This window comes from Hylaeus anthracinus, unplaced genomic scaffold, assembly GCF_026225885.1.
Source record: "Hylaeus anthracinus isolate JK02 unplaced genomic scaffold, UHH_iyHylAnth1.0_haploid 3, whole genome shotgun sequence".
Lineage (NCBI taxonomy): Eukaryota > Metazoa > Arthropoda > Insecta > Hymenoptera > Colletidae > Hylaeus > Hylaeus anthracinus.
The window spans coordinates 5,264,985-5,290,249 of NW_026535284.1; the positions used below are offsets into that span (position 1 = coordinate 5,264,985).

The 25,265-nt window shown below is 33.2% G+C and overlaps 5 protein-coding genes across 13 annotated transcripts; 2 read left to right on the forward strand and 3 right to left on the reverse strand.

Annotated features, from left to right (window-relative positions):
* Nucleotides 1-18: 18 nt before the first annotated feature.
* On the reverse strand, nt 19-2,724 carry LOC128893658 (uncharacterized). Of its 2 annotated transcripts, none has more exons than XM_054154788.1 (8): nt 2,484-2,724; nt 2,085-2,385; nt 1,836-1,989; nt 1,613-1,755; nt 1,321-1,517; nt 857-1,247; nt 535-783; nt 19-453 (listed from the first exon to the last, which is right to left on the reverse strand). In XM_054154788.1, the coding sequence occupies exons 1-8, from the start codon at nt 2,574-2,576 to the stop codon at nt 92-94; spliced, it is 1,890 nt and encodes a 629-aa protein (XP_054010763.1). In that variant the 5' UTR covers nt 2,577-2,724; the 3' UTR covers nt 19-91. The 2 variants fall into 2 exon arrangements, with proteins under 2 accessions (XP_054010763.1, XP_054010762.1); XM_054154787.1 differs by having other exon boundaries at nt 2,076-2,385.
* Nucleotides 2,725-3,528: 804 nt separating this feature from the next.
* Nucleotides 3,529-11,365, forward strand: LOC128893669 (uncharacterized). 5 transcript variants are annotated; one of them, XM_054154811.1, is made up of 6 exons: nt 3,529-3,950; nt 4,037-4,195; nt 10,052-10,136; nt 10,204-10,398; nt 10,472-10,739; nt 10,859-11,365. In XM_054154811.1, the coding sequence occupies exons 3-6, from the start codon at nt 10,077-10,079 to the stop codon at nt 11,122-11,124; spliced, it is 789 nt and encodes a 262-aa protein (XP_054010786.1). In that variant the 5' UTR covers nt 3,529-3,950; nt 4,037-4,195; nt 10,052-10,076; the 3' UTR covers nt 11,125-11,365. The 5 variants fall into 5 exon arrangements, with proteins under 5 accessions (XP_054010786.1, XP_054010788.1, XP_054010790.1 ...); XM_054154813.1 differs by lacking the exons at nt 3,529-3,950; nt 4,037-4,195 and adding an exon at nt 7,518-8,580; XM_054154815.1 differs by lacking the exons at nt 3,529-3,950; nt 4,037-4,195 and adding an exon at nt 8,671-8,813.
* On the reverse strand, nt 4,583-8,944 carry LOC128893662 (N-sulphoglucosamine sulphohydrolase). Of its 2 annotated transcripts, none has more exons than XM_054154797.1 (10): nt 8,838-8,944; nt 7,222-7,351; nt 6,926-7,062; nt 6,706-6,856; nt 6,194-6,432; nt 5,730-5,849; nt 5,447-5,653; nt 5,198-5,367; nt 4,939-5,085; nt 4,583-4,874 (listed from the first exon to the last, which is right to left on the reverse strand). In XM_054154797.1, exons 2-10 carry the CDS (start codon nt 7,329-7,331, stop codon nt 4,737-4,739), a joined length of 1,419 nt encoding a protein of 472 aa, XP_054010772.1. In that variant the 5' UTR covers nt 7,332-7,351; nt 8,838-8,944; the 3' UTR covers nt 4,583-4,736. The 2 variants fall into 2 exon arrangements, with proteins under 2 accessions (XP_054010772.1, XP_054010771.1); XM_054154796.1 differs by lacking the exon at nt 8,838-8,944 and adding an exon at nt 8,374-8,510.
* Nucleotides 11,366-11,659: 294 nt separating the features above from the next.
* Nucleotides 11,660-13,773, reverse strand: LOC128893668 (methylglutaconyl-CoA hydratase, mitochondrial). Its single transcript, XM_054154810.1, has 3 exons — nt 13,634-13,773; nt 12,411-13,215; nt 11,660-12,294 (listed from the first exon to the last, which is right to left on the reverse strand). Exons 2-3 carry the CDS (start codon nt 13,157-13,159, stop codon nt 12,135-12,137), a joined length of 909 nt encoding a protein of 302 aa, XP_054010785.1. The 5' UTR covers nt 13,160-13,215; nt 13,634-13,773; the 3' UTR covers nt 11,660-12,134.
* A 1,767-nt stretch (nt 13,774-15,540) lies between these two features.
* On the forward strand, nt 15,541-23,469 carry LOC128893661 (signal transducing adapter molecule 1). 3 transcript variants are annotated; one of them, XM_054154794.1, is made up of 11 exons: nt 15,541-16,452; nt 17,399-17,559; nt 17,650-17,895; nt 18,321-18,387; nt 18,463-18,672; nt 18,782-18,901; nt 18,970-19,158; nt 19,625-19,845; nt 20,658-20,890; nt 21,362-21,484; nt 21,975-22,189. In XM_054154794.1, the coding sequence occupies exons 1-10, from the start codon at nt 16,410-16,412 to the stop codon at nt 21,438-21,440; spliced, it is 1,569 nt and encodes a 522-aa protein (XP_054010769.1). In that variant the 5' UTR covers nt 15,541-16,409; the 3' UTR covers nt 21,441-21,484; nt 21,975-22,189. The 3 variants fall into 3 exon arrangements, with proteins under 3 accessions (XP_054010769.1, XP_054010768.1, XP_054010770.1); XM_054154793.1 differs by lacking the exon at nt 21,362-21,484 and having other exon boundaries at nt 21,975-23,469; XM_054154795.1 differs by lacking the exon at nt 21,362-21,484 and having other exon boundaries at nt 19,012-19,158; nt 21,975-23,469.
* Nucleotides 23,470-25,265: the final 1,796 nt, after the last annotated feature.

Genomic DNA, 25,265 nt, shown 5'->3' on the forward strand with positions numbered 1-25,265 from the left:
AGTTAGAGATAAAAATAAATATTGCTATCGAATGAAATATTTATATACTCATATAATATAATTATGTTTCACTTTTTGCTATTTACGTAATCTATTCTAGTGTACTTGATGTACGATTGCTGCGCTCGAGTATTTTCTTGTAACGTTCGACTAAGTCTCCAATCGAACATCTGCGTTGTGCTTTCTGTTTCGTTCCCACGATATTATTGTCGCAGTTGCCTGTAATTTCTATATCCGGTTTACTTGGAAGGTCGTTCACTATGTCCTTCAAATCCGATATATCTTTAAATTTGTCTTGATGATCGATAGGACACTTCTCGGAAGTGACGAATTCTACGCTGTTTGTAGAAATGTTTACGCCGAGTTCCGATATGTGCATTTCCTCAATTGCATTTATGATCGCGGTCGAGTGTGCTTTCGAAGAACCAGGCGCGGAGATTACACTTGAGTTTGCTGTGGAAAAGAATTATATTTGTTCGTGAAATAATAACGATAGAAAAAAAAATGAATATTAAAATATGAACATTGCCAAACCTGTTCTATTAGTCCTTTTTACGCGAGTAGAAAACAATCGGGAATATTTTTCTGTATGTTTAAAGGGTGACAAACACTTTTTAGACGACATTGAGATTGTACGTAAACGCGACTTCTCATTACTCGCAGACATAATTGTATCGTCGAAATTAATTCGGGTCACCAACAAATTTTCTTCCAACTCCAATTCACGCGGAGTATAGTTTTCCTTTAAACGTTCGTATCGTGAAAATAATGACTTACGCACAGCTGAAAAGTAGTTTTAAATATGGTATTACAGGTTCGATGTTATTAACAGTCTCGTAAATAGTATAAACTCTACCTTCTACTGGAGTAAATTGTACTAGTTTTTGTAAATCGCTCTCTTCGTTATTGCTATCGGTATCAATTCTTATAACAGGCGATGCCATTAAAAGCACATTATTTATTATAGGTGATACAGTATCATCATGAATTTTTACTACATTCGTCTGGTGTAAAATATTCTCTGTCTCGGATAACTTTTTCGTAACATCCAACAAATACGTTTCAAAAATAGTTAACGCTTTTTTCATATCCTCGCAACTTGCTCCTATTTGCAATAAACATTTGGAAAAATTCTCTGGTGGAGTTGAGCTCAGTCGTTGATGCAATCGAGTTAATAATAAATTGAATAAGAAAATAAATGTATGGAATACTAATTTTTCGTCTTTATATAACTGAAACAGGAGACACTAAAATTTGAAAGTTTGTTTATTAGTTCTTTACCTTTTAATAATAATTATAGTTTTATTTAGGAGCGTTTACTTGTATATCATGAGGAAATAATTCTGAAATTCCCAGGTAATTCACTTTTTGTAATTGCTTTGCATCTAAAATATTCGTATCGCTACTGTTGTTTGGCATTACATTTATTATCTTACAACTAAGTTCTTCCATATTTCTTAAAATTGTTTTTTTTTTCTTTAAGTAATTCAAACTATCGTTTATATTACTTTTCCACACTGAAATTTAAAAAATAACGTTTAGTTTTGGATATTAGAATAAAAAGTATGATACCCGCTAATTTGCTTAGAGGAATAAATGGAACGACGTCAACTTTGTATCACATCCTCGTCGTTTGGATCCGTAATGCGTTTTTTAACTGAAGGGTGGACAGGAGCATCATTCGAAATAGTTGTAATTAATTTTTCAGTTTTAAAAATTTCCATTCTAATGTCACTTAATATCTTCTTTTCATTTCTGAAAGTAAGATAATCAAATCAAATTCTTATGTGAAATTATAACTTAGGCGTGTAAATACTACAACTCGAAAACATTACTTTAAAATAGTTTCAGTAGTTTTGCTCATTGCTGATAAATTTCCATGTACGTTTGAAATATTAGAACAACGTTTAGCATTAGTCTTTTGTAAAAACTCTTTTCCTAAACTTCCTCCTTCTCTTCCTTGAGGTGCAAGAATAACATTATAATTACCTATAAGAAACACATATGACGTATTACCACAACAATTTACTATCTACAAGAAATTACATTTAAAGAAAAAAATCTTTTCGCAAGACCTATCTTACTTTGCGAAGTAATTAAATACTTTCTCATCGCCACTTCTGACAATTTGCACATGATGATGGTAACTTTTTTTCCACCAGCGTGAATTAAATGAGATGTAAGTATATTTGGAAAGCGCATATCAGGATTTTCCAACGACACAACTTTTAAAAAATCTTTGACAGTGTTACGATATTTCACTTCGGTCTTTTTACAAATTACTGGCCATTCGACTAATTTTTTAAAACGCTCAGAATCGTATATCGTTAACAAATAATGAGAAACGTGTATAAAACCGGTCGTGTTGGGTTTGTCGAACATACCCTGTAAATAACAAGAATCGTATGAATAGTTACACAAATGCTTAATCAAATATCATATTTAAAAGTATTAGCATTGTTATTTCGAATTAAAGTACATACCTTATGAAAATGTGTATTAAATTCATCGCTTGGTGCAATTACGTTAGACAATAAGAGTACATTGCGATGGAAAAGTGCACTTGCAGCCGTCATCTCAAAACAGAATTAATAATAATCTATTTATACAAATAAGTAATATTAACAGAAATAGCAATACTGCATATCGTACAAGAAATGTTTCAAAGCGGTATAAGAGTCAAACAAAAAAACATGCCAAACCACTAACGTATACATGGAAAGATTTGAATTTGAAAAACCTGTGGTTAAGTATTATGCCTATAGAAGGGAAAATAATGTATAAAATTACGTGCCTCTAGAATTAGTTAATCATGCAGAGTTTCCTTATAATATACAATTAACTGATAAGGAAAAAAAATGACTTCTTAATTCTAATGCACTTCTTTATTATGGTTCATTACATAAAAAATACAAATTTATAGATTTTTAAATTTATACAGGGTGTCCCAAAACTCGCGTAGGAGCCAGAAATGGGTAGCTGAGACAATTCTGAACAACAATTTCCTTTGCAAAAATGTCGACGGGGGCTTCAGTTTTTAATTATTAACGAAAAACACCGACCAATTACAGCGCCCGATTAGCACGCCTTAAGCTGGCTACGCAGCGACCTGGCGCAACCAGCCAATCGTGGCTCGAGCATATGCTCTCACGGCTGAGCGCGTGCGGTGATTGGTCGGTGTTTTTCGTTCCTAATTAAAAAATTAAGCCCCCACCGACATTTTTGCAAAGGAAATTGTTGTTCAGAATCGTCTTAGCTACAGTTTTCGGACACCCTGTATAGCTACAGCCAGTGATGGGCAAAACCGTAAGCTTCGAATAAATCTCAAGTTTGCCTATATGTTGTCCCGTTTCCTTTTTTGAACATTTTCTAAAGAAGGAAATGAGACAAACACATCGACAAACTTCAAATTAATTCGAGGCCTAGGGTTTTACTCATCACTGCCTACAGGACTGCGCGCTCAGCTTTTCTTGACGCGCATGCGCGAACGGGAGCCAATCACAAGCAGATCCCGTAACAACGATGGCGTCGTTATGTTTCTATCCCCACTAACTTACGCTACTTACGCACGCAACCTAACAATTGTACAACAATGCTACGTGAATTTCTTTTATACACAGTACACAATATACATTCGACGATGTTTGATTAGAGTTCACGCGGATGATTAACTATAATAACGTGACATGAAGTTCCTAATATTTGTATAAATAGATTTGAATAAATAATATTTTTTTAATATATTTTTCTCGAGATTTTGCCAGACGATCAAATTTTCTAACCTCTAATCGTAACCTAGACGAGTAATGCTCGTTTTACGCAGTTTCCAAAACACAAATTTGCTCGTATTGCTCGGTGGTCTTTTACTGTGTCTCGTCTTCATGGTACAAGTCAAACAGATTTACAATAACAATCAAAAGTACAACAGATATTTGGGATATAAAAAATATGTAAGACATCACTCTAATATCGACATAAAATTCATGTCGCTATTAATGCCTGGTTATTAATTTTAATCGATTCTCTTGTGCATTAGATGAATGAAATCTCGACAGAACTAAGAGCAGTAGAAAAATCCGCAAATAAGTCGTCGACGTATGTTCATCGATTGAACGAGATACTTTTGAACCATCGGGTCAGAGACATAAAAAATATTTCTATGCCGCACACTGTTCTTCCATTGTAAACTACTGCGGCAAGTATACTTAAAAGAAAGTATTAGATTAATTGAGTATCGATGTCCACATAAGTTTAATAAATTATTCTATATAATATGTCCTGATCGATTAGTGAACTCCAAAACTTTGTATGTAAATCCAATTATATACAGGGCGATACTGTTGCTAAACAACTTCAAACGTAACGTTAGAGTTTAGTGAGGTTCTGTAGTTTACAAGCGGAGCTGTCATTCTCTTATCCATCGTATGTACAAACAGAATTATAGTTGCAATGCTTGCATGTCAGATTTTGTGAGACAGTAGCAACAGAATCACCTTGTATAAAATGTATCATAGGAAGAAAGTGAAATCGATCCTAGTTTAAAAAGAGTGTAGCACTATTGGTAAAAGGAACGTAGAAAATGTCTGGTAATACTCATTTATTTGTAGTCCTTTCACTGTTTGATTATAACCAACCTTGTGTAGTTAACAGGTCCTGTCGAAACTGATTTTTATTTGTCCTTATAATACATTTGATATAAAATCTTCATTGCAAAAATTGAATTAGGTATATTATATTTAAAGAAGATTTTCAAGTGGCATACATTGAGAATATTTAGTCTTATCATTGAGAACACCTCTTGGTGCGCAACGCCATGGGTCGTCTGTTACTTTCTGCCACTCGAATAATCGTTTTTGTAAATCAGTAAATATTTCCTAAAAACGAAAGGTTTGAGTAAATTACATGTTCTGAAATTCATACATTTCCTGTGGTATCTACCTTTACAAATAACTTGGAGGCAATATTATTTCTTTCTTCTGGATCATACTTTAAATCGTATAATTCCCATTCGGGTCTCTCGTAATAACTTTGTAATGTTTTATACCACATAAGTGGTTGATTGTTTCTGGTTCTATTTAAGAGGTCCTTTAAATATAACAAATTTAAACAATGATTACATAAGTAGTATAAACATCGCTTTGTAAGTGGAAATAATAAGTGCATGCAATATTGTAACTTTACTTTTTTTTTGGATTACCTGAAATGTTGGAGAAACATAAAAGTCTTGATCAATGGGAAAGGGCATTTTGTAATTAATATTGTGTATAAGTTTATATCTTTTGGTTCTGATAGCACGCATGGGGTAATACATGGTAATTTCATGATGCGACTGGCTAGCAAAAATAGCAGTGTTGTTTTCTATTGGCTCTGCATCGAAGATCGAGAATAAATTAATAGTAAAACATGTCTTAATCGTGAAAGTAAATAGCTTGTCGACTAAGTGTACCTTCGATGAGAAGAGGAAGAAGCGATTTGCCTGTTAACTGTAGAGGAAATACTTCATTCGTATTGAATGAATATTGATTCTTATAGGGTATATCGAACCAGTCCAATAATGTTGGAACAACATCCAATAAAGATGTTAAGCTATATGTTACGCTATTTTTTCTATGATTATGGATTGGTGATTTGATCATCATAGGTTCCGCCAGACCTAACAGTTTGGTAAAAAGTTAAATATTCTTATATAGTAATTTTTAATCTCATGTAATAAATGGTTTTAATATTACCTGGCTCGTACAAATTTGTTCGCCCATTAGGGAATGGTATACCATTGTCAGACGTATAGATCACTAATGTGTTATCCTTAAAACCAGCGCTTTCCAGTTCTTTCAGAACTAAACCTATGCCTTTAAAATTTCAATCTTCTGTCATTAGTTCTCTCACACGTTACTTTTATCACATTTTATTACACATGCAAATATAAAGCTAGAAAACTAATATATATACAGGGTGCTCTGCTTGCTAGTAGACACAATAGACAGCGGATCACCCTGTAGCATTGTAATTAGGCCTAGTCGGTACATCATGCAATCTAAAAATTGTGTATGTAGTCAGTGTATCGACAAGAACTTAATGTTTGTAAATGAAACTGAACGAAGAGTTATATTATTACATTTTGTTCTTATAATAAAAGAATATTGCTTCACTTTTGAGTTAATAAAGATCTGGGATTGTTAGATTGTAAGAATACCTTGATCTAACCGAGAAATAGTTGTATATTGAGCAGCAATGTCTCGCCTAGAAGCTTCTGTATTCTGAACGAAATAAGGAACTTTCACTTGATCCCACTGATAGTATATTGGATACCAGTCAGGGATATTACCCATGCCAACATCTCCGTTACCAAATTTTTCACAAAAGTTTCCATACTCCGGATGAGAATGACCACAACGATGTGGGTCATGAAATGCAACATACAAAAAGAAGGGCCTGAAAAGTTCAGAACTAACGTTTATCTACTTCTTTCTTTATTCAAACTACTTACGATAGTAAGTTTGCTATTGCTAGTTTGTATAGTTTGTTATATAAATTGTATAGTGTTGTATAGTTTGTACAGTTTGTACAGTTCCTATAGTTTCTCTATTCGAACTACTTATGCTATTAAATTTGCTGATATATATTGTAAAGTTGCTGGCCAAAATTTCAATATCTCTGAATTTTATACTTCTTTCGCAAAAGTTATAAAAGACAATAAATCCATACCTTGTGTCATTGTTGGAGAGGAATTCCCTCACCAAAAGTTTGATTTTAGTGATGTTGCGACCAACTTGAAGTATAGAATTATTCTCTTCTGTTTGCGAAAAGTCAAAGGGATATACACTGTTTGGTCCTACATGCTTTTTACCAATAATACCTGCGAAACATATAAAAACATTATAAATTAGGCTTTGTGATTATTATTATACAATTTATATAAACATACCTGTCCGTATATTATTTTTCTTTAATATTTTTGGTAAGCTCTGCACATTTTCAAATGAATTAAAGTGATGAATTCCATGGTGAAGACCATACATTCCGTTTTGATGACATGGTAAACCGGTGAGTAAAGAGGAACGACTGAAATTTTGAGAAAGTTATAAAAATGATTGTGAAATGCAAAAAAGACGCCTACATTCTATGTACTACACTTATACATATACTATACTATGTATTACACTTCTTTGCAAGTGGAACGAAGCGTACTACACTTTCTAAAATATTTTCAAGAAGCTGTACCTAGGTGAACAGCTGCTGACGGAAGAATACGCATTGTTAAATAGCAAACTTTCTTTTGCCAAATTATCTAAATTAGGTGTCTGGCAAATTTTATTCAAATAGGATCGCATTTCAAACCCTCCATCATCGGCTGTAGAAAAATTAAATTAATTGTTACAGTGATCATTCACAAATTGAGACATCGGAGGCTCTTAGGTTTCAACTAAAATTTGCAGGTGTAAGGCATATTTAGATAAAAAACTTCTTCATGGATCGACACGTCGATATTATATCTTTATTAGAAAGAGATTCGTATTTACAACCATATGAAAAAAAGAGATTCGCAAAAGGTGTCGTATTTTTTGCATGAATTATATTTGTTATAAAAATACAATTAGCAATTTGCAATTCTGTTTCGTGTGACTTACAATTCAGATTGTTTAATGAGTTTTTTCTTAATCGCTTTTCTTATCTTATTATTAACCTGTGAACTTTAATTATTATCTATTATCGAGGCATTTCCTAATTTCGTATTCAAATTATCCTTAAATTAAGATATTCAAGCCTTTTTTGACCTAATTTTTTATGTTCATTATTAACAGAGGCTTCTGGATGTATTGAGCAGTTTCTCTTGGATTCTCTCCTTCGATTCATCTAGGCACATGGAATGGGATCAAAAGAAATCAAAGCATAGAATCCAAGAGAATCACTTGACAGTTGGAGAACAGTTGTCTCAGCATCCATTGATAGTAGTATTTATCATAGCTTGGGTCTTTTAAGGTACATATACTCATACAATAGTTCATATTATCGATAGAATTGGTGAATTCAGCTGGCATTATTTATTGTAGTTTCATCGGTAAGAAAAACCCAAAATTAAACATCTTTACAATGCATAAGATTAGAGTTGTACAGAGACTTCAAATATATGACATCGATGAATTTGAGAACGAAGAGAGAGGGTTTTGCCAACAATTGATCTTTTGGTTTTATTTTTTGGTAAGAGATAGATCATTATTTGTTAGAAATATCTGAGTATTTTATCCAAAGAACATACCCTACACCTGAAAGCCTTAGTTGAAATCATAATGTTCTTAAAGCAAATAAACTTCATTTAATAATAATAAAATACGAATGAAACTTAATAACGAGTCCATAGTGACCGAATTTTACCCAAAAGTAAGAGCGCATTTTTAGGCGTCGCGATGTTTGCATTTAAATTGCGTAACTCTAATAAGATAAGGTAGATAAAGCAATATAATTTATTCCTCCAAATCCTCTTTATCATCTCGATTTCAACAGATAGTAACGAAACGAAGAACCCGTTAATCTGGCCACGTCGTGGATATCAGTGGATATACTGCAATATACTGTCGTTCGGTACTATTTATTTTCTGTACTTTCATTCACAATACTGGATTCATTTTAAGATTGGTGAAAGCTGGAGAAACTATAGCTTTACTGGAGTAAAATATATATTTGCTATAGTCGTGCATGCTCGTGTATTTTCTTTTCGTTTTACATCCATACAGCGCAACTTGGACAAATAGGTTATGATACACAAGTGACGTGTCGCGAAAGTCGAATTATTAGCGATGAATTTTACAATTTTGGTAAATTTCAAACATATTTCAAACCGTCAGTCTCTTCTCCTATTCATCAATCTAGAAATTGTCACTCCGTTCATAAAAAGAAATTTGTCGAATCTTTCAAAATCTGTTTAAGAGAATTGTCATAATAACCGTGGAGGGGGGAGGTTGTTAATATATAATGATGTGAATAGGTTTGCACGTGACTTAGAAATACACGGCATACTCCCTTCGAACCGCAGCACTTTTAATAGTTAAAGTAACATAGCGACGGTTCCTGGTATTAATTTTTAGCATAAAGTGAGTAACTTTAATATTCTGACATTTTACAATTTTTACTTTGTCTCTTTGTAACTGGGATAAAAAATAATTGAAGTACATATTGCATTAAATCATCAATCTAATTGACAAAAATATAAAGTTTGTGGATTTCAAATTGTTAAAGAGAAATATGTTAAATCATGGTGTACTTAAAGCAAATATTCATATGTTTCATTAATAGCTATCGATTTCAAATGGTTCAAACAAAATCTTTGGAATTATGATATTCTTGAAGCAAATAAGTTTCATCGATATCTATCGATCATAAATTCTTGAAGAAGAATCTATAGAATCATGATGTTCTTGAAGTAAACAAGTTTCATCGATATCTATTGATTACAATTTGCTAAAGAAGTACTTTTAGAGTCGTGATTTTCTTACTTTAACATAGACAAGATTCCAAAGCAACAAAGTAAAGATTGATAAGTATCCAAACATTAAAGTTACTCGTTGTACGTAGCATGAAATTTACAAGTTTTGTAAAATATATTTACAATTCAAGGATTGCCAGAGTTGATTCGATATGCATGCTCCTAAATTACTTTGTAAGGAAAAAAATGTTGATTTTCTGGAGGAATGTTTTAGTACTTCACCCTTTTAAATGTACAGGATATCGAAAACAAGTTTAGTGCAATAGGATATTTAATAATGAATCATGTAAATTTTTATATTTTGATATCGATATTGAATATTATAGATGAAAGCATACGAGAGACTAAAGAGAAAATGACTAATGAATTTTCAGACCGAAAGAAATACAATATGATTTTAACAAAACATAATTTTAAAAACGACATAGCAATCTAATATACAGTTTTTGGTATTAATTTCGAACGTATATTTTTGAGTGCTTTTTATTAATGTTTTTCTGTATTTGAATTTGTTGCATACAGTTTTCTTTTTTTAAATTAAAAAACTAATTAAAAATATAATGTTTGCAGATCCATCGGATTAAACTATTCTACTATGTCTAAGAAAATAATATGTTTATTCGATGTGGATGGCACGCTAACCAATCCTAGACAAGTATGTTTTCTTTGTTACAAAATATGGAAATCTTATTTTTCCAATTATATCTTGAATTTTTTATTAGCCGATCAAGCCACACGTTGAAAAGTTCCTCTTGGAGACTGTTCGGAACGAATTTGATGTAGCTGTAGTTGGCGGATCAGATTTAGACAAGATCAAAGAGCAGTTGGGTGGTAAAAGCATATTCGATAAATATAAATATGTTTTTGCTGAAAATGGGCTCATTGCTTTCAAAGATGGCAAAGAGTTACCCACAGAGGTGAGTGATAAAATCAGAAACTTTTGCGAAAGAATCATAAAATTGTTTAAATTAAGCTCATTTCTTGTTGCAGACGATTCAAAGTAATATTGGCGAAGAAGCATTGCAGGATTTGATAAACTTCTGCTTGAAATACATATCTGAATTACATTTACCGTTCAAACGTGGAACTTTTATAGAATTCAGAAAAGGAATAATCAATGTATCACCCGTTGGTCGTAATTGCACCCTAGAAGAACGTCTTCAATTCTTCGAATACGATATCGAGCACCAAATACGTCGAAAGTTCATCGTTGCTCTCAAGAAACAATTTCCAGATCTTGCTTTAACGTATAGTATCGGTGAGTAAAATTTGTACTTGTTGAATGATGGATAAGTTCTGAGAAAAACTTGTAATATTAAATATTATTGCTCCAATGATGATACAATAGAGATAGTTTTTATTAACTTGTATATATAGGAGGTCAAATATCTTTCGACATCTTTCCTATTGGATGGGACAAGACATACTGCCTCAGACATATTCAAGGCTATGATGAGATACATTTCTTTGGAGATAAAACAATGGAAGGTGAAAATGATTATGAGATTTATGAAAGCGACTTGACTGTTGGTCATCGTGTGACCTGTCCAGAGGATACGATCAATCAGCTGAATGTTCTTATGGCGCTCGTTAAAGAAAACAAAGAGAAAGAACAATTCGCCATTCCCATGCAATGTGCTTAATTCATCCTATATCAAACGGATGAAATATTTTACTTAAGATACTCAAGGTTCAGTTTTACATGATTATCAGCCTTTTTTTACTGTTGATCATTCCAGTTTTTATGTTATACATTGTGCAATTTCCCATCAAAGACTTTGCAAGCGATCCCAGTCTTTTTAAATAAAATTAAATATTTTTATTTTTGTAAAACTAAAATTCGATGATTTTATTTTTAAAGTTCAGTTGCACAAAAAAGAAAAATATCAATCAACAAAGTTTTGATAAAAATAATCTTTAAGATGCATTTAAATATTTTATCGATGTTGTATGAAAAATGAGGAAATAAAAAATATAAAAGTACTCGATTGCAAATTAGTTTTGCAGAACAAATAGTGATATAAAAATCGGTATTATAAATATAGCAGATGTATATAAACAGAGTAGTTTGAGAGCAGTACGTTTACTTTTAATTGTAAAATAATAATATAAAATTATTCGTACTGATTCGATTGCATATTACTTTTATAAAAGCAGGAGGTGAAATAAAAGTCGCTATTATAAATATAGTAATATTATTTTCAAAAATATATATATATATACATGTACATATTTCCCCTCTTCCTCACTTATACTCACACTCACACCCATACTTTATACAAATTTTAAGTTTAACAAAAGGTAAAAATGATACATATAATTTTCTCTCAAAAGAAGAGTAGAGTATGAAATATTTCAAAGTACCATTCATATTGCAAGTTCGTTACGTAGGAGTCGATAAAATAATTTTGTTCGATGAGATGGGAAATACTATCGACTCATCTCGTACAATGACTATACGACTTCCTATAAATGCAAATATGTTCGATATTTTCTAAACGTACCTATAGTAAAATTAGTCATATTAGAAAACAATAATAAAAGAATATTCCGTTTCCATGTTTAACTTCAGTATAGAAATGCACTTTCTTGGTATTAGTTAATTAAGCGTAATAAAATTGTAAAATGCATTGCACGTCGATTATTGCAGGTTTTATATGCCTTGATAAACAGGTACACGTTTCGTTACGAATGCTGTCAGTCCTTCGATTCTGTCTTTCGTGTCCACAATTTTGTTGTAACATTGCCTTTCGATTTCGAGTCCATCTACGATGGATACCTCCAAACCTTTTGATATCGCAACTTTTGCCACCCTATGATACAGTAAAAATAAAAAATTAATATCATTTGTCGGAGCATAAATTACATAAAAATTGTTATGTATCTCTTTCTAACTAATTTTCATATTTGATGTATAATTGATACATACTTGACTCCAAGCGGTCCATTAGGCAATATTTCTCTGGCGATGGATAGAGCAACCTGGTAAGCAGCATCACCTTCTTTGTTCTGTGGAACGACTTGATTTACCAAACCAATCTCCATGGCATCTTCACCGTCGAGTATACGCGATGTATAAATGAGTTCCTTTGCTTTGGCAGGCCCAACTATTCTTGGAAGCCGCTGTGTACCACCAGCCCCTGGTATAATAGCCAATTTTGTTTCCACGAGACCCATTTGAGCTTCCGCTGCGGCGACTCTAATATCTGTAGCTAATGCCAATTCTAATCCTCCGCCAACAGCTATGCCATCTATAGCTGATATCACAGGAGTCGGTAGCGATTCTATGGTATTGGTAATGTCTCTTAACGAAGAAACAAAATTGGAAACCTCCAAATTATCCATCTTCAATCTTTCTCGTAGATCTGCACCGGCGCAGAATATCTTTGGAACCAAGCTACGAACGATCAGCACTCTCAACTTTGTGTCTTCTTTGATGCAAGAAATAGCATCGCTCAGTTGGTTGACTAAATTCTTTCCAAGCGCATTGCGAGCGGCTGGCCGGTTTAATCCCAAGACTACAATACCATTATCCTTCCCATCCAAATATTTCAGCGTAACTTCTTTAGCGTCGTCTTTAGGGTTTAGCATTACATTGGTAGAAAATGCTCTGGTTGCGCATGTACATAGAGAACGAAAGGTAGGGTTGAATTTGATGTTTGTTATTAAAGGACCCATTATGTATAGTTAACGTATAGGCGCTTCAGCTTTAGAAAGTCTGGTAAGAGTGGAACCTAAAAGTTTGTAATAATAATAGTAATAGTACATAAGAATAGATAGATATGAAATTCTTTTTTAGTTCTTCTTATGATATTTATAATAGAGTCGGTATTGAGTTGTAAAATGTTTATAGTTCATAAACATGGATATATTTGTGATAGATATGAATTGGCGATAAAGATTTTTTCAAGAGAGGCTTCAGAAATAGTTAAACACTAATGGAATGTATTAGAAAACTCTCCAGTATACTCAGGTTATAGTTTACAAGTGTGAATGTTATTTATATGACTTGCATTTCTACAAAGAATATTTGTTTGGACACTAAACGAAGAGGTGAAGATTGTAATAGAGAATTGAAAATGTCGGAGAATCAAGCTAATCGCACTATTATCAAATATTTACGAAGAAATGTATGTAGAAACATAAGTGTACCTTGGCTTTTTGAAACTGTACAAGGTCGTAATCACCTCCTTGGACTTTATGCACTGTCTCGTTTCACCAATAACATGACAACATTATTTTGTGGAAGGGAGGATCGTGGAAAGTTTAAACATAACAATGTAACCTCCACCCCACCTTCAGTACCGCCGCGACAACGATAGACGACAACGGTGCTGTGTTGTGGAGGACAAAAAAATAAAAAATGTATTATTGCTGGCGGCCATGTTGGACTACATCATCTGATGGAAACGTCAAAAGCTCGTCAACATACCATAGCACGTGATTTTATGATAAATTGAAGTGAATGAAGATCATAAAAGTTACTTATTTAACAAGTATATTATTCTATAATATTATAAATGGCGTCGGATCATATATTTTTGTAGATATTTTAGAGAAATAGGTTTGGGACCACATTTTTTGAGTTATCAGTATATTTTTTTGGCAAGGAAGAAATATATATAATGCATCAAAACTTTGAAAATATTTTATGCATATATTTAAAGTAATATTGCAATTTTGTTGAAGGTACATGGTTTTAAAAGTAGTATACGTTCTTTAGTTTACATTCATTGATTCAGAGAAGTTAGTTTTGATCTTGAAGTATTCATTTATTACACTTGACAACTTTATTAATTTAAAGAGAGATACACCTATTAAGGGGAGAAATAGGTTTAGGAATATGTTTTTTTAGTGATTTGCATGAATTTTGTTAGCAAGAAGGGAATGTATATAATTTAATGAAACTTTGAGGACATTTTATACACATATTCAAGTAAATATTGAAATTTTTTGGAAGTATTTCCTAGGAAAATGTGGAAGATATCAGCTGCCATGGAGGTCACCATTAGACGTAGCTGTTTGTCTATATTCCAGAAGTCACAGTTTTCATTCCAAACCAATACGGTTTTAAATTTACTTTAAGGATTTGTCTAGAGGTGTTTAAACAAAGGAGAGTGAAACCTTTTTAAAGAAGCATAAGTTTTTACCATTTCATAACTTCCTTTGTAATCAAAAAAATTTTAATCTTTCCTCAACTATAGCAGGTTGACATCAGTTTGGTATAACGTGTACTACATTTTCATAATTGTCCATATTCTCAAAACTACGCCTTTCAAACAATAGACCTCAGCCTATGATTGCGAATGCCTACAACACAAGTCATGAAACATTAATTGCATTAATTTGTAATCAGTTTAGAATATCTAAAAATATATCCAATAGATACTTTTGTTTCTCACCCTTCTGTAGAATTTTTGCTGTCTTGCGAACAGTCTCCGTTTACTTATCCTTAATTCTCAAAACTTTTTCAACGCGAAACTGTTCAAATTCGTTTAAATCTTGGCGCCAATTCACAGCCGTGGCGCAAGGAGGTGACTCCGACCTGCGCATGCGCACTGTTTCTAGCGCCAGTAACGTACGACCAAAAAATATATACAATTTTCCGAAATCATGCATTTTATATGTTTACAGCAATGTACGAAAAAGTTCTAAAATTATGTTAACTTATCAATCTCTTGTTTAAGCCCTGACTTGAATTTTTAATTGCAAATGTTGTAATTGAATTTTTAATTGCGGCGAAAGGAGGTGACTCCGACCTGCGCATGCGCACTGTTCCTAGCGTCAGTGACGTATCTACTACGACCAAAAAATATATAAAATTTTCTGAAATCGTGCATTTTATATGTTTACAGGAATGTTGATATATTGTATGGTAACTTATCAATCCCTTGTTTAATTACCAACTCGAATTTTTAATTGCAAATATTATTTATAACTGTAACTGTGCAGAATGTATTCTGTAATGGTTAGCTAGAATTACGTTTCGCAGTTGCAATATAATTCCCATCCTACAATTACATTTAGTACTCGCGATCGTTAATCGTTAATTAGATTTAAGTTGAGTGGCCCAGATTCCGATCTGTATCCGTAATGCCAGATTTGGCTCCCAGTCGTGCATGCGCACTGATTTTTGCGTCAGTAAAGTATCTAATACGACCATAAAACTGGTGCCCTTAGTCGCCCTAAAGAGAAATAGAATTATAAATGAAAATTGGAAATACTTCTACAATAATATTGTGTGGATAAATTATAACATAGAGATAGGTGTTAAAATAATTTTACAGACAAAACAAATTTTTTATAACTAAAAAAATGATTTTCATGATTTTGGCGCCAATCGTTGCTATGGGATCATATATTGTTTCCTATAGCTACAGCACTGCGCGCTCAGCTTTTCTCGGCGCGCATGCGCAAGCGTGACCCAAATCTGCCATCACGGATCTGTATTAACATTGGTAGATAAATATAATCTAGATAAAGTAGTTCAAACTTCTCTCGTAAGATGACGATAGTATAACCTCAATAACGTCATTCGATCTATCGATTATCGACGTTCATTTCAATATGTTCCCTTAAAAGTCAAATTATCCAAATATTCAACATTTTCGATCATTTCTCGCATTAAAAACATCGAGTATATAGAATTTCTTTCGAGTTCCCACACCACTACCATCGATGTACCATTTGATAAGAAAATTGGTGACGTTAAATGTTCGCGTTTGACGTTGGCTCGAGATGCGATTCGATAGTATCGAGCTTTTTTGGCAGGTCGAAAGAAAGATGTCCTTCGATGGTAGATTAGAATGTTATTAGTCATTCGGTCTTGTGTTTGTAAGTAAATATCAGCTGGATGCGCAAGAGGAAACGCAACGCGATTCCGTGACAGGACGTAACTGTGTCTCTTTCGTCGAATCCAGGAATCGAGATGAGTCTTTTCCAGAACTCCTCGCCTTTCGACGCTGACGTCGGTGAGTGATAAACCTAGTTCCTAGCCTTAATTCGCTTATAATTACTCTTCCAGATCGGTTGTTCGCTCGATAAGTCAATGTTTCCTCTGGTGACAGCTAGTTCGTTAACCTCTGCGATTCTCCTCGTCTTTTTCTTCCTTAAATCGTGGATTCTACGTTTAACGGACTCACCAAGCGGTTGTTGACACTTGACCTCCAATTAACACTTTGCTGACCACGTACAATAACATGGCTCGATTCAAATTCCTGTAACACATAACCTGTGATATGGCTGTTGATAACAGTAAATCTTTAATAATTCCCTTAATTTTTCTCTAGAACCATTCCAGGACTATGTTCTTTAAAATTTTTACATTATCGTCATCTTTCGATGGTTACACAAGTATTCAGCCGTGTTTCACTGATTAGTGTTATGTGAAATTATTAAACAAGTTGTGAACAGTTCTTTCTAGCAAAGCAATGTATAAACATTTGTTTTTCCTTTGTGCAAGCAGAGAAGTCTATGTCGGCATTTCGAACATTAATTCTTGCTTAGTGGTTGCCAAAAGTATCTTCGATTTTAGTTTGCATACAATCAGTATGAATGCTTTTATTTTGTACACCTATAGTGCAACATAAAGCATTAATATTCCATATTTTACAAATTACTTTATTCTCCTCACTGTCTTTTTTCTCTATGAAAAAATTTGCATGTAGCAATAATTTATGCATGTACTGTTCTTTAATTTGTAGTAATAGCAAGATAAGGGATATTGAAATAAAAATCTCTGATTTCAGTGAATGATTTGAAAAACAATAGATCATAACAATTGAATTAGTATACAGTACCAAGAACCATATAAATTATATAGCGAAGCCGTTATTAAAAACTGAAATATTATTTCGTAATTATTAATTTATACTACATTATGTATTATATTTTCACCATTATGGCTTGTCGCAATAGAGAAAGCAACTAGCGAGAAGAATATGTCAGAAGAATGGGGGAAGATAATGGATATCTGTGACAAAGTAGGAACCTCTACTCAAAGTGCAAAGGATTGTTTACGATCGATTGTCAAAAGACTGTATTCTCCCGATCCACACATTGTTATACAAGCGTTAACAGTTAGTATATTTTGTAAAATAACCTACTTTGAAATAACAGTCTTCGAAATATGCTTTGATACCTAATGTTAATAATTGATTTACATATAGTTGTTGGATGCGTGTGTAAGCAATTGTGGTAAAACGTTTCACCTGGAAATTGCATCGAGAAATTTTGAGAACGATTTGAGAAAGTTAGTTAATCATTCCCAGCCGCAGATAGCAGAAAGAACAAAGGGTCTTTTGAAAAAATGGGCCGAAGGTGATTTCAAAAGCGATCCTCAACTAAATTTAATTCCAAGTTTGTACAACAAATTGAGAAACGAAGGTCACAAGTTCACTACTCTCTCAGATATGGTAAGCTCCTTTATTTTTAAATTCATTTATAAGACATGTATTGCTATGTTTAATCTTGAGTTTAAATAGTCAGTAACAAGATAACATTATCTTTTATTAATGTTCTATTGTCTTTCGTTTGTTTTCTTCCATTGAGCAAATAATTATTTTATGGAACTGAATGTAAATATTTGTATACGACATTAGATTATATTTTATAAATTATTTATTTTTTGTTGAGACATAATTTGGAATATTATTAAAATGCTTGCTACAAAGTATAAATTTTATCTCGTTGTTCTGGCACTGTTTGATTTCTCATTGTAAGGATTGCGAGTACGCTGTGCTATCCCAGTGTCGATTATGTCTCGTGAAACCTTAAAAATTATATACAGGAAGATAGATAAATAAATATTAAAATGATTGAATTTGTATGAAATCCACAGAAAAGCTTACTGCGTAAAAATCCAAATGTGGTAACAAATTCACAGGAAGAGGAAGATCTTGCAAAAGGTATTTCAAAATATTTAAAAATACTTGTTAATTTTGTTTATCGATAAGTATTAAATTAATTGTGTTCCGTTCCAGCCATAGAACTTTCACTTAAGGAAACTAAAGCACAGAGTCAAGTGCTCTCTTCGCATAGTTCACCAGCATCAAAGAAGAGTACCAGTTTATACCCAAACGTAAGTTCTGCTCTTGGTACTTCCAGCAGTTCTGAAGGCAGGAAGGTTCGTGCTCTCTATGACTTTGAGGCAGCAGAAGATAACGAATTAACATTTTTAGCTGGAGAAATAAGTAAGAATCAAATGAAGTTTTGTAAAATTTCTTTCGAAGGAATTATATTTTAGTTACAACCAAAATTAATGCAATATATATATGCTAGAATAAAATGATTAAATTTCAGTTAACATCTTGGATGACTCCGATCCAAATTGGTGGAAAGGCACCAATCACAGAGGCGAAGGACTTTTTCCTTCGAATTTTGTTACTGCAGATTTATCTGTAGAGCCTGAACAGTTCACAAGTAAGACTCCATATATCTTAAATTACGCATAATCAATGACGAAACGTTATACATAAATTTATACACAGAGTTAGAACACAGTAATAAAAAAATGGTTCAATTTGCTGAAGAAGTAGAAGTGAAAACGGTAAAGAGGGAGCCAGAAGTGATCGAAGTTGAAATAGATGAAAGAAAAATGGATAAACTTCTACACTTGCTGCACGAAGCCGATCCTCAGTGTGATACATCTGACCCACAAGAAATGATCGACTTGGAAGGTAATGCTTTATATTAATACTGTAATATAACTGACCGATTCTTTCAAATATCGGACAAAGATCCGTCCTCAACATTTTTTATGTCGATTTTTTATCACATTTTAGTAAAATATGATAAAAGAAAGAAAAAGAGCCCTCGTTGGATACTCTAGTTTTTTCAACAGAAAGTAAAGAATGTTGCCATTTTTTAAAAATTCAGAAAATTCCCAACGAAAAATGTAATTTTAATTTTGTTTCTTGATTAATTTTCCACATTAATAAATAAGTTGAATAGATTTCAACTCAGCCAATTACAAAGCTAGAGGGTTCAATAAAGATTTTTTTTCTTTGTTTTATCCTATTTTACCAGAATGTAATGAAAGATCGACATTGAAGATTTCGAGGTCGTATCTTTGTCCGATTTTTCAGAGAATCGTTCAACTATACATCTAATTTATCGTATTTATATTTGCAATTAATGGTACAGAACAAGTGACCGCGATGGGACCGCTGATAGATGCAGCTTTAGAGAAAGTGGACAGGAGGCACGCGCAGCTGACTCAGTTAAGTTCTGATTTGGTGGATGCTCTTAATTTATACCATACGTTGATGCGAGAACCTCCACCTCCCACATCGTCTAGCTACACCTTACCCAAGATGCCACCGCATATAAATCCATATCAATTTCAAACTCCAGGACCACCACATGTAAGCGTCAACATACTCAGCGTTAAAAACTTTGTCCGCATTACCACAGAACAGGAGAAATTGAATACTTACAGCCTATCGAGGTTGTTGATAGCGCTGGGCAATGTTATTAGCTGTGTGAAACTTGCAGTTCACTTTGTGGAAGCTCATAAATAAACTGTGGATTTTTATGAATTTATAGTAAATTGGAATGTGGAAGAAACTAGAAAATGCACACAGTATGCAATAATATACAAAAATATTGAAAGTAAAGGTTATACCATAACATTTTCAGAGTAAAATACATTTTTATGTAGGTCCAATTTTTGTAGACACGTTTGCAAAGATTTTATTTAGCATAAAGATTCACAGTCTGCTCATAAATAATTAAGAGTTCTGACTTCATTTTCGATAGTTCTATAGTTCCTGATTAATGAAACTAATAGTTCTATCAGTACGAACTATTGAGTAATTTATTAAATAATTTTAGGTGATTATCCAAGAATTCTTGTGGTTTTATAGTTATTCTTTTGGTTACATGCACTTAAAAGTGTTTAATAAATGATCCAATGTTACTAATTGATAGAACTATTAGTTTAATTGAACGGGACCCATAGAATGATTGAAAACGAAGTCATAAGTCTTAATTGTGTATGAACTTCCACAAAGTGAGCTGCCAACTTCACACAGACAATGTTATCAGTTTTATTTTCGTCTTTTACGGCATCTGTGGTAGCGTGGATCAGGTTTCTCTGCTGTGTGTACATGTTTAATGTTGCTTGCAGGGAATGTTTTCTAGTTACGATACTTAAAACGACACGTTTTCTTGATAGATATTTAACGGGGTGCCTCCACCTCATCAACCTTCTTTTTCTATCGGGGCTGGTTCATCTGTACCATATGGTACCAACAATCCAACGAACGAATACATAGGGCCTGCTAGCATGCCAAATATGACATTACCCCAACATTTTCACATGCAATCAGGACCACATCAGCATCCTCCTGGTCACTCTCAGGGTCCACCAGTGCTTGAACATAATAGCCTCCCTTATTCTCAGCAAGGGTATGTGTTAATATAAGTGTCTTAAAATTCCTATTGAAAATGTAGATACGTAACAATTTAAATATATATAATGGTGACAACTGTAGTGGTGGCATTGTGTCCACTATTTCAATATTTACAGTTTACGCTGGGCGAAGAAGCAAAATCTTCTTTTAAAACTGTAGCTAACTATACAGAGAAATATTGTACTCTTTCATTGCTCTATAGGAGGATTACACTTGGGGATTAGACTAAAGCACCCTATGATCTGATCTGATACCACAGTAGGTCTCCATTTGCCCGAACAAAACTTTACGCTGTATTTGAACCAAGATCTAACCCAGGCCTACTAACCTACTAACTACAAACATAAATATAAGATAATTTCCTCGTAGATCTAGCCATCACACACTATTGATTTTGCTAAAATTTCGTTTTATTCTTCATTTTTTAAATCCACTAACCCAGACCTTTTTTTTTGCGGTGACCAAGGCACGCCCAGCAAAGCGGACTCCTAAACCAGCTCAACCCTGCGAGATATGAAATATGTCCACTGTTCACTCACAGTTAAACATGCGGCCGAAAACATATACACCCCCATTTTGTTAAGACAAGGTTCGTCAAATGCCCCTTTTTTTATTTATGCAAGGTTACATACACCTTTTTGTTATTACGACAAGGTCCCCACAAGGGATATATTATACTTCTTTTTCTTCTAATTACCCAAAGTACATATTATACTTCTCTTTTACCACTGTTATTCAAATGCATCCATTAACTGAACCATCCAGTTTCGTTGCAAGTTCTAATAAATGGAGTCCTACTGCGATTAAAATTTGCCACCATATCTTATACCTTTATAAAACATTTTTAAATATAGAATACATGTACCCTGTATTTGATACAGCGATATATCATTACTGAGCATTTGACCACTACTTTGTTACAGTATTCTTAGATTCACTAACATATTCTTGGCATAGGCATCGTTATTGAATGAATCTAACGATAACATAATATTATGATAAAATAATTTGAAAGTTTAATGTGATACTTAATGAAACGCAGTTGACAAATAAACATATTTGATAATGTTGTGCAACAGATATCCACCTCAAACTGGTTCTATGACAGGACCCTATGGTCCTCCAGGGCCAACAGGATCTTCAGCGAATCAGTCATCTCAGTATGCTCCGTCGAATGGGCAACGCATGATGTGAAAGGAAGTTGCATTTCAAATTCACCCTGTACTCTAATTCAAGCTGTACAATATTACTATATTATAATTATTTAAATAAACATACCCGAAGTAGCCAAAGATACTCGGCTTTTGATGGAAGTTTGCATTCGAAGGTTATCGTCTAAGCTTACTACGCAGACAAAGGTATCTAAAATTGATGGGAGGATGGCGATTCTATTTAATTCATTGACAGTTCTATTTAAAAGCTTATCTATTCGTTTTATTCTTTAAAGAAGTCAATTTTGTCCTGATCGGTATCTGATACTCTACTACTCTACTTTGTGAACACCGTTATGACTCATAATACTTGTAATTGGCATCAACCGTGGAATATGATTGTTGTCCTATGTACACCAATACGTAATCTTAAGTTCTTGAACTTTGTCTAATAATCTATCGTGTACAATCATACATTATGAGTTATGCTATCCGTTGCGATACACATAAATAGAGTAGTGAATGAAACAGTATGACAGACGGTGGAAACTGTATCAAGAGTTTGATCGTATTTTATAGTTTTTTACTGTCATTCATTCTCGATAAATAATTGTAAAGCCTTGATATGCATTCTGCTGCACATGAATCCTTTTTTAAAGTAAAGCTTGCGTAACAGTGTGGCTTGGAAAGCTGCACGAGTGAAATATTGATTTAAATCTAAAAAATAATTATAACGAGACTTGTCCACTATGTATAACATCTATTTCCAATTAATTGTTTAACTAGGAGGACTTTCTATAAAATGTTAGCGCATAATATTGTCGGTCTTCGAGTTAAAAGAAGGAAAACGAAAGAAGATAACGACTGTATTCTCTTAAGATTAGTTTCAATTGAAATTCGAAGAAAGGCGATTTGAATTCTGTTAGGATAAGTGAAATCTGAAGACTTTCTTCGCCAATTGTCTTTATTTTTGGTTTACGTCCTAAGTTTATATTCAGAAAGCGGAATACAATGTTATTTATTAATACTACTAATAAGAAATAAAATAACGAATGTTAATAAGTATTGATTCAATAAATAATTGTTATATGATTCAGGAGTTACTGAATTACAAATGTAAGGGTTTAGCGATTCTGATGATTCATTTCATTCGTGACTCAGGAATTACAGCACTTAAATTAAATGTATGATAAGCAAATGTCTTGTGTAAACTATTCGCTAGTAATGTTTAAAGAACAAGATATTGAAATAGAGAAACTATAAAGCTAGGGTTAATTGAAATTATATATTTGTTTATATGAATGTCATATGTAATGATGTATAGTAGTACCGCAAATGCGCATAATTCTGGAAGCAAAATCTATGTACTGATTGCCATATTCAATAAGTAAGTTTTTGTAACCCAATTAAATAACTAATTGGAGTGTTCATTTTTCTTGTTATGGCGATCGGTAATTCCCACTTGCAATGTTCTTGCAAAACGGTTATAAGAAAGGCATTCTAATAGTTTTAAACTCTTGCATAACGTTACCAACATTTGCGACATTGTAAAATAATAAGTGCATTATTGAACTACGAAATGTTTCAATTTTTTAAAATTTGAACTGATACAAAGAAAATATTATTAGGCAAGAAAATATTTACAGTTCCTTTTGGTTGTTTAAATCGTTTTCATTGAAATGAATAGTCATCTACATATAACTTATCTAACAGTCATCTTTCTCAATAAAGATGCAGATCAGGGCCGGTTTTAGCAATATTGGCGCCCTGGGCAAGATTATCGTGGCGCCCCTTCAGAGGCTTAAAATTTTCAAGAAAAACAGACAAGATAATAATATCAAACGATGAATCTGTAGCTAGATTGTAAAGATTGTTAAACTACAATATATAGCAGCTTTACTAATCTACATTGGACTGGGACGCCCCCAAAAATCTGACGCCCCGGGCGGTTGCCCGACCCTAACGCCGGCCCTGATGCAGATGTTATGTATAGTAACTTTATCATCTCTTAAGAAGAGAGAAATTTATACGTGCGCTTTTCAACAGATTACTGACAATTATAAACAAGTTGAACGTTAAAGTGGTTCTTTTTCAACTGTACTAGTCAAAACAAAACTCAAATACAGAAAGTATTAATAACGATATATTTTCTATAATAAAATTCTGAAATTATTATTTGATTATGATTTTTAATAAAAAAAAAAGTAGTGATTGATACAATTACATTTGCAATTAATTTTTCACGAATTATTTTATCCACATAGTCGTTGTATGATCGAGTTCACGGCAACTTCGAGACAACAATCGAATTGAAGAATAAGCTACAAGTGGTTGCCGCATAAAAGGAGCACCCTGTGCCTACGAGATGACAACCGTACCGACAAACAGAGGGCCTCTCTGCGCCTACGAGATGGCAACCAAACCGACACACCGGGTAGCTTAGGTTGCCGCATGAAAGGGGCACCCCTGTGCCTGCGAGGTGACAACCGTATCGACACACAAGTGTAAGGATATTTATTTAGAGATTCGTCGAAAACTGTCAAAATTCCAAGACAACACGCTATATATCAGAAAAAATCAAATCGCAATACAAATTGAATGACTAATCAATAAATTACTAACACAAATAGATAAACATAACTGACAACTATAAAACACACAAACATACCTAGTGGTTTAAATATAAACATTCATTCAACATTTAGGTTAAACTTTATTTTGGCGGACCCAAAATTTTTAAGTTTTTTTTACGTAAGTCTGTAGATTTCGACGAGTGACTGGTATTTGTCAGGTAATTCAAAAGTTGAATTCGTACTCTAGGAATTCGTCCCCGACGAGAAAATAGGCCCAAACCAATTCTGTTAATTCGAAATATGACAGTTTTAAAAAATAGGCATAACAATATAAAAGTAATACATAATGTAGTCCGCCATCACCGAGAATCTGTCTTACCGACAGAGGGTATGGCTACAAGACAATATGGCGTCGAAAGTGTCAGTCAAACTTCTGAACTAGTGGATTCCTCGCCTTAAAACTAGCATTTTCGAATTTTTCTCAGCAAAATTTACAGGATTATGCAAAAGAAATTCAAAAATTTTAAGTGCAGCCAACATTTACATTACAATAGATTACACAAGCTACTAGTGATTGCCGCATAAAAGGAGCACCCTGTGCCTACGAGATGACAACCGTACCGACAAACAGAGGGCCTCTCTGCGC

Bases quoted from the DNA above. Each gene is read 5' to 3' on its own strand.
- LOC128893658 (XM_054154787.1), bottom strand. From the start codon at position 2,576: ATGACGGCTGCAAGTGCACTTTTCCATCGCAATGTACTCTTATTGTCT. The intron at 2,386-2,483 runs GTATGTACTTTA...TGTTATTTACAG, and splicing joins TTAATACACATTTTCATAAG to GGTATGTTCGACAAACCCAA. The intron at 1,518-1,612 runs GTTGACGTCGTT...TTTAAATTTCAG, and splicing joins CGACGAGGATGTGATACAAA to TGTGGAAAAGTAATATAAAC.
- LOC128893662 (XM_054154796.1), bottom strand. From the start codon at position 8,488: ATGATAAAGAGGATTTGGAGGAATAAATTATATTGCTTTATCTACCTT. The intron at 6,857-6,925 runs GTATGTTTATAT...TATGTTTCGCAG, and splicing joins GAAAAATAATATACGGACAG to GTATTATTGGTAAAAAGCAT. The intron at 5,654-5,729 runs GTAATATTAAAA...CCAAACTGTTAG, and splicing joins AACAAATTTGTACGAGCCAG to GTCTGGCGGAACCTATGATG.
- LOC128893669 (XM_054154811.1), top strand. From the start codon at position 10,077: ATGTCTAAGAAAATAATATGTTTATTCGATGTGGATGGCACGCTAACC. The intron at 10,137-10,203 runs GTATGTTTTCTT...ATTTTTTATTAG, and splicing joins CGCTAACCAATCCTAGACAA to CCGATCAAGCCACACGTTGA. The intron at 10,740-10,858 runs GTGAGTAAAATT...TTGTATATATAG, and splicing joins TGCTTTAACGTATAGTATCG to GAGGTCAAATATCTTTCGAC.
- LOC128893668 (XM_054154810.1), bottom strand. From the start codon at position 13,159: ATGGGTCCTTTAATAACAAACATCAAATTCAACCCTACCTTTCGTTCT. The intron at 12,295-12,410 runs GTATGTATCAAT...ACTGTATCATAG, and splicing joins AATGGACCGCTTGGAGTCAA to GGTGGCAAAAGTTGCGATAT.
- LOC128893661 (XM_054154793.1), top strand. From the start codon at position 16,410: ATGAGTCTTTTCCAGAACTCCTCGCCTTTCGACGCTGACGTCG. The intron at 16,453-17,398 runs GTGAGTGATAAA...TTGTCGCAATAG, and splicing joins GCCTTTCGACGCTGACGTCG to AGAAAGCAACTAGCGAGAAG. The intron at 18,388-18,462 runs GTATTTCAAAAT...GTTCCGTTCCAG, and splicing joins AGAGGAAGATCTTGCAAAAG to CCATAGAACTTTCACTTAAG.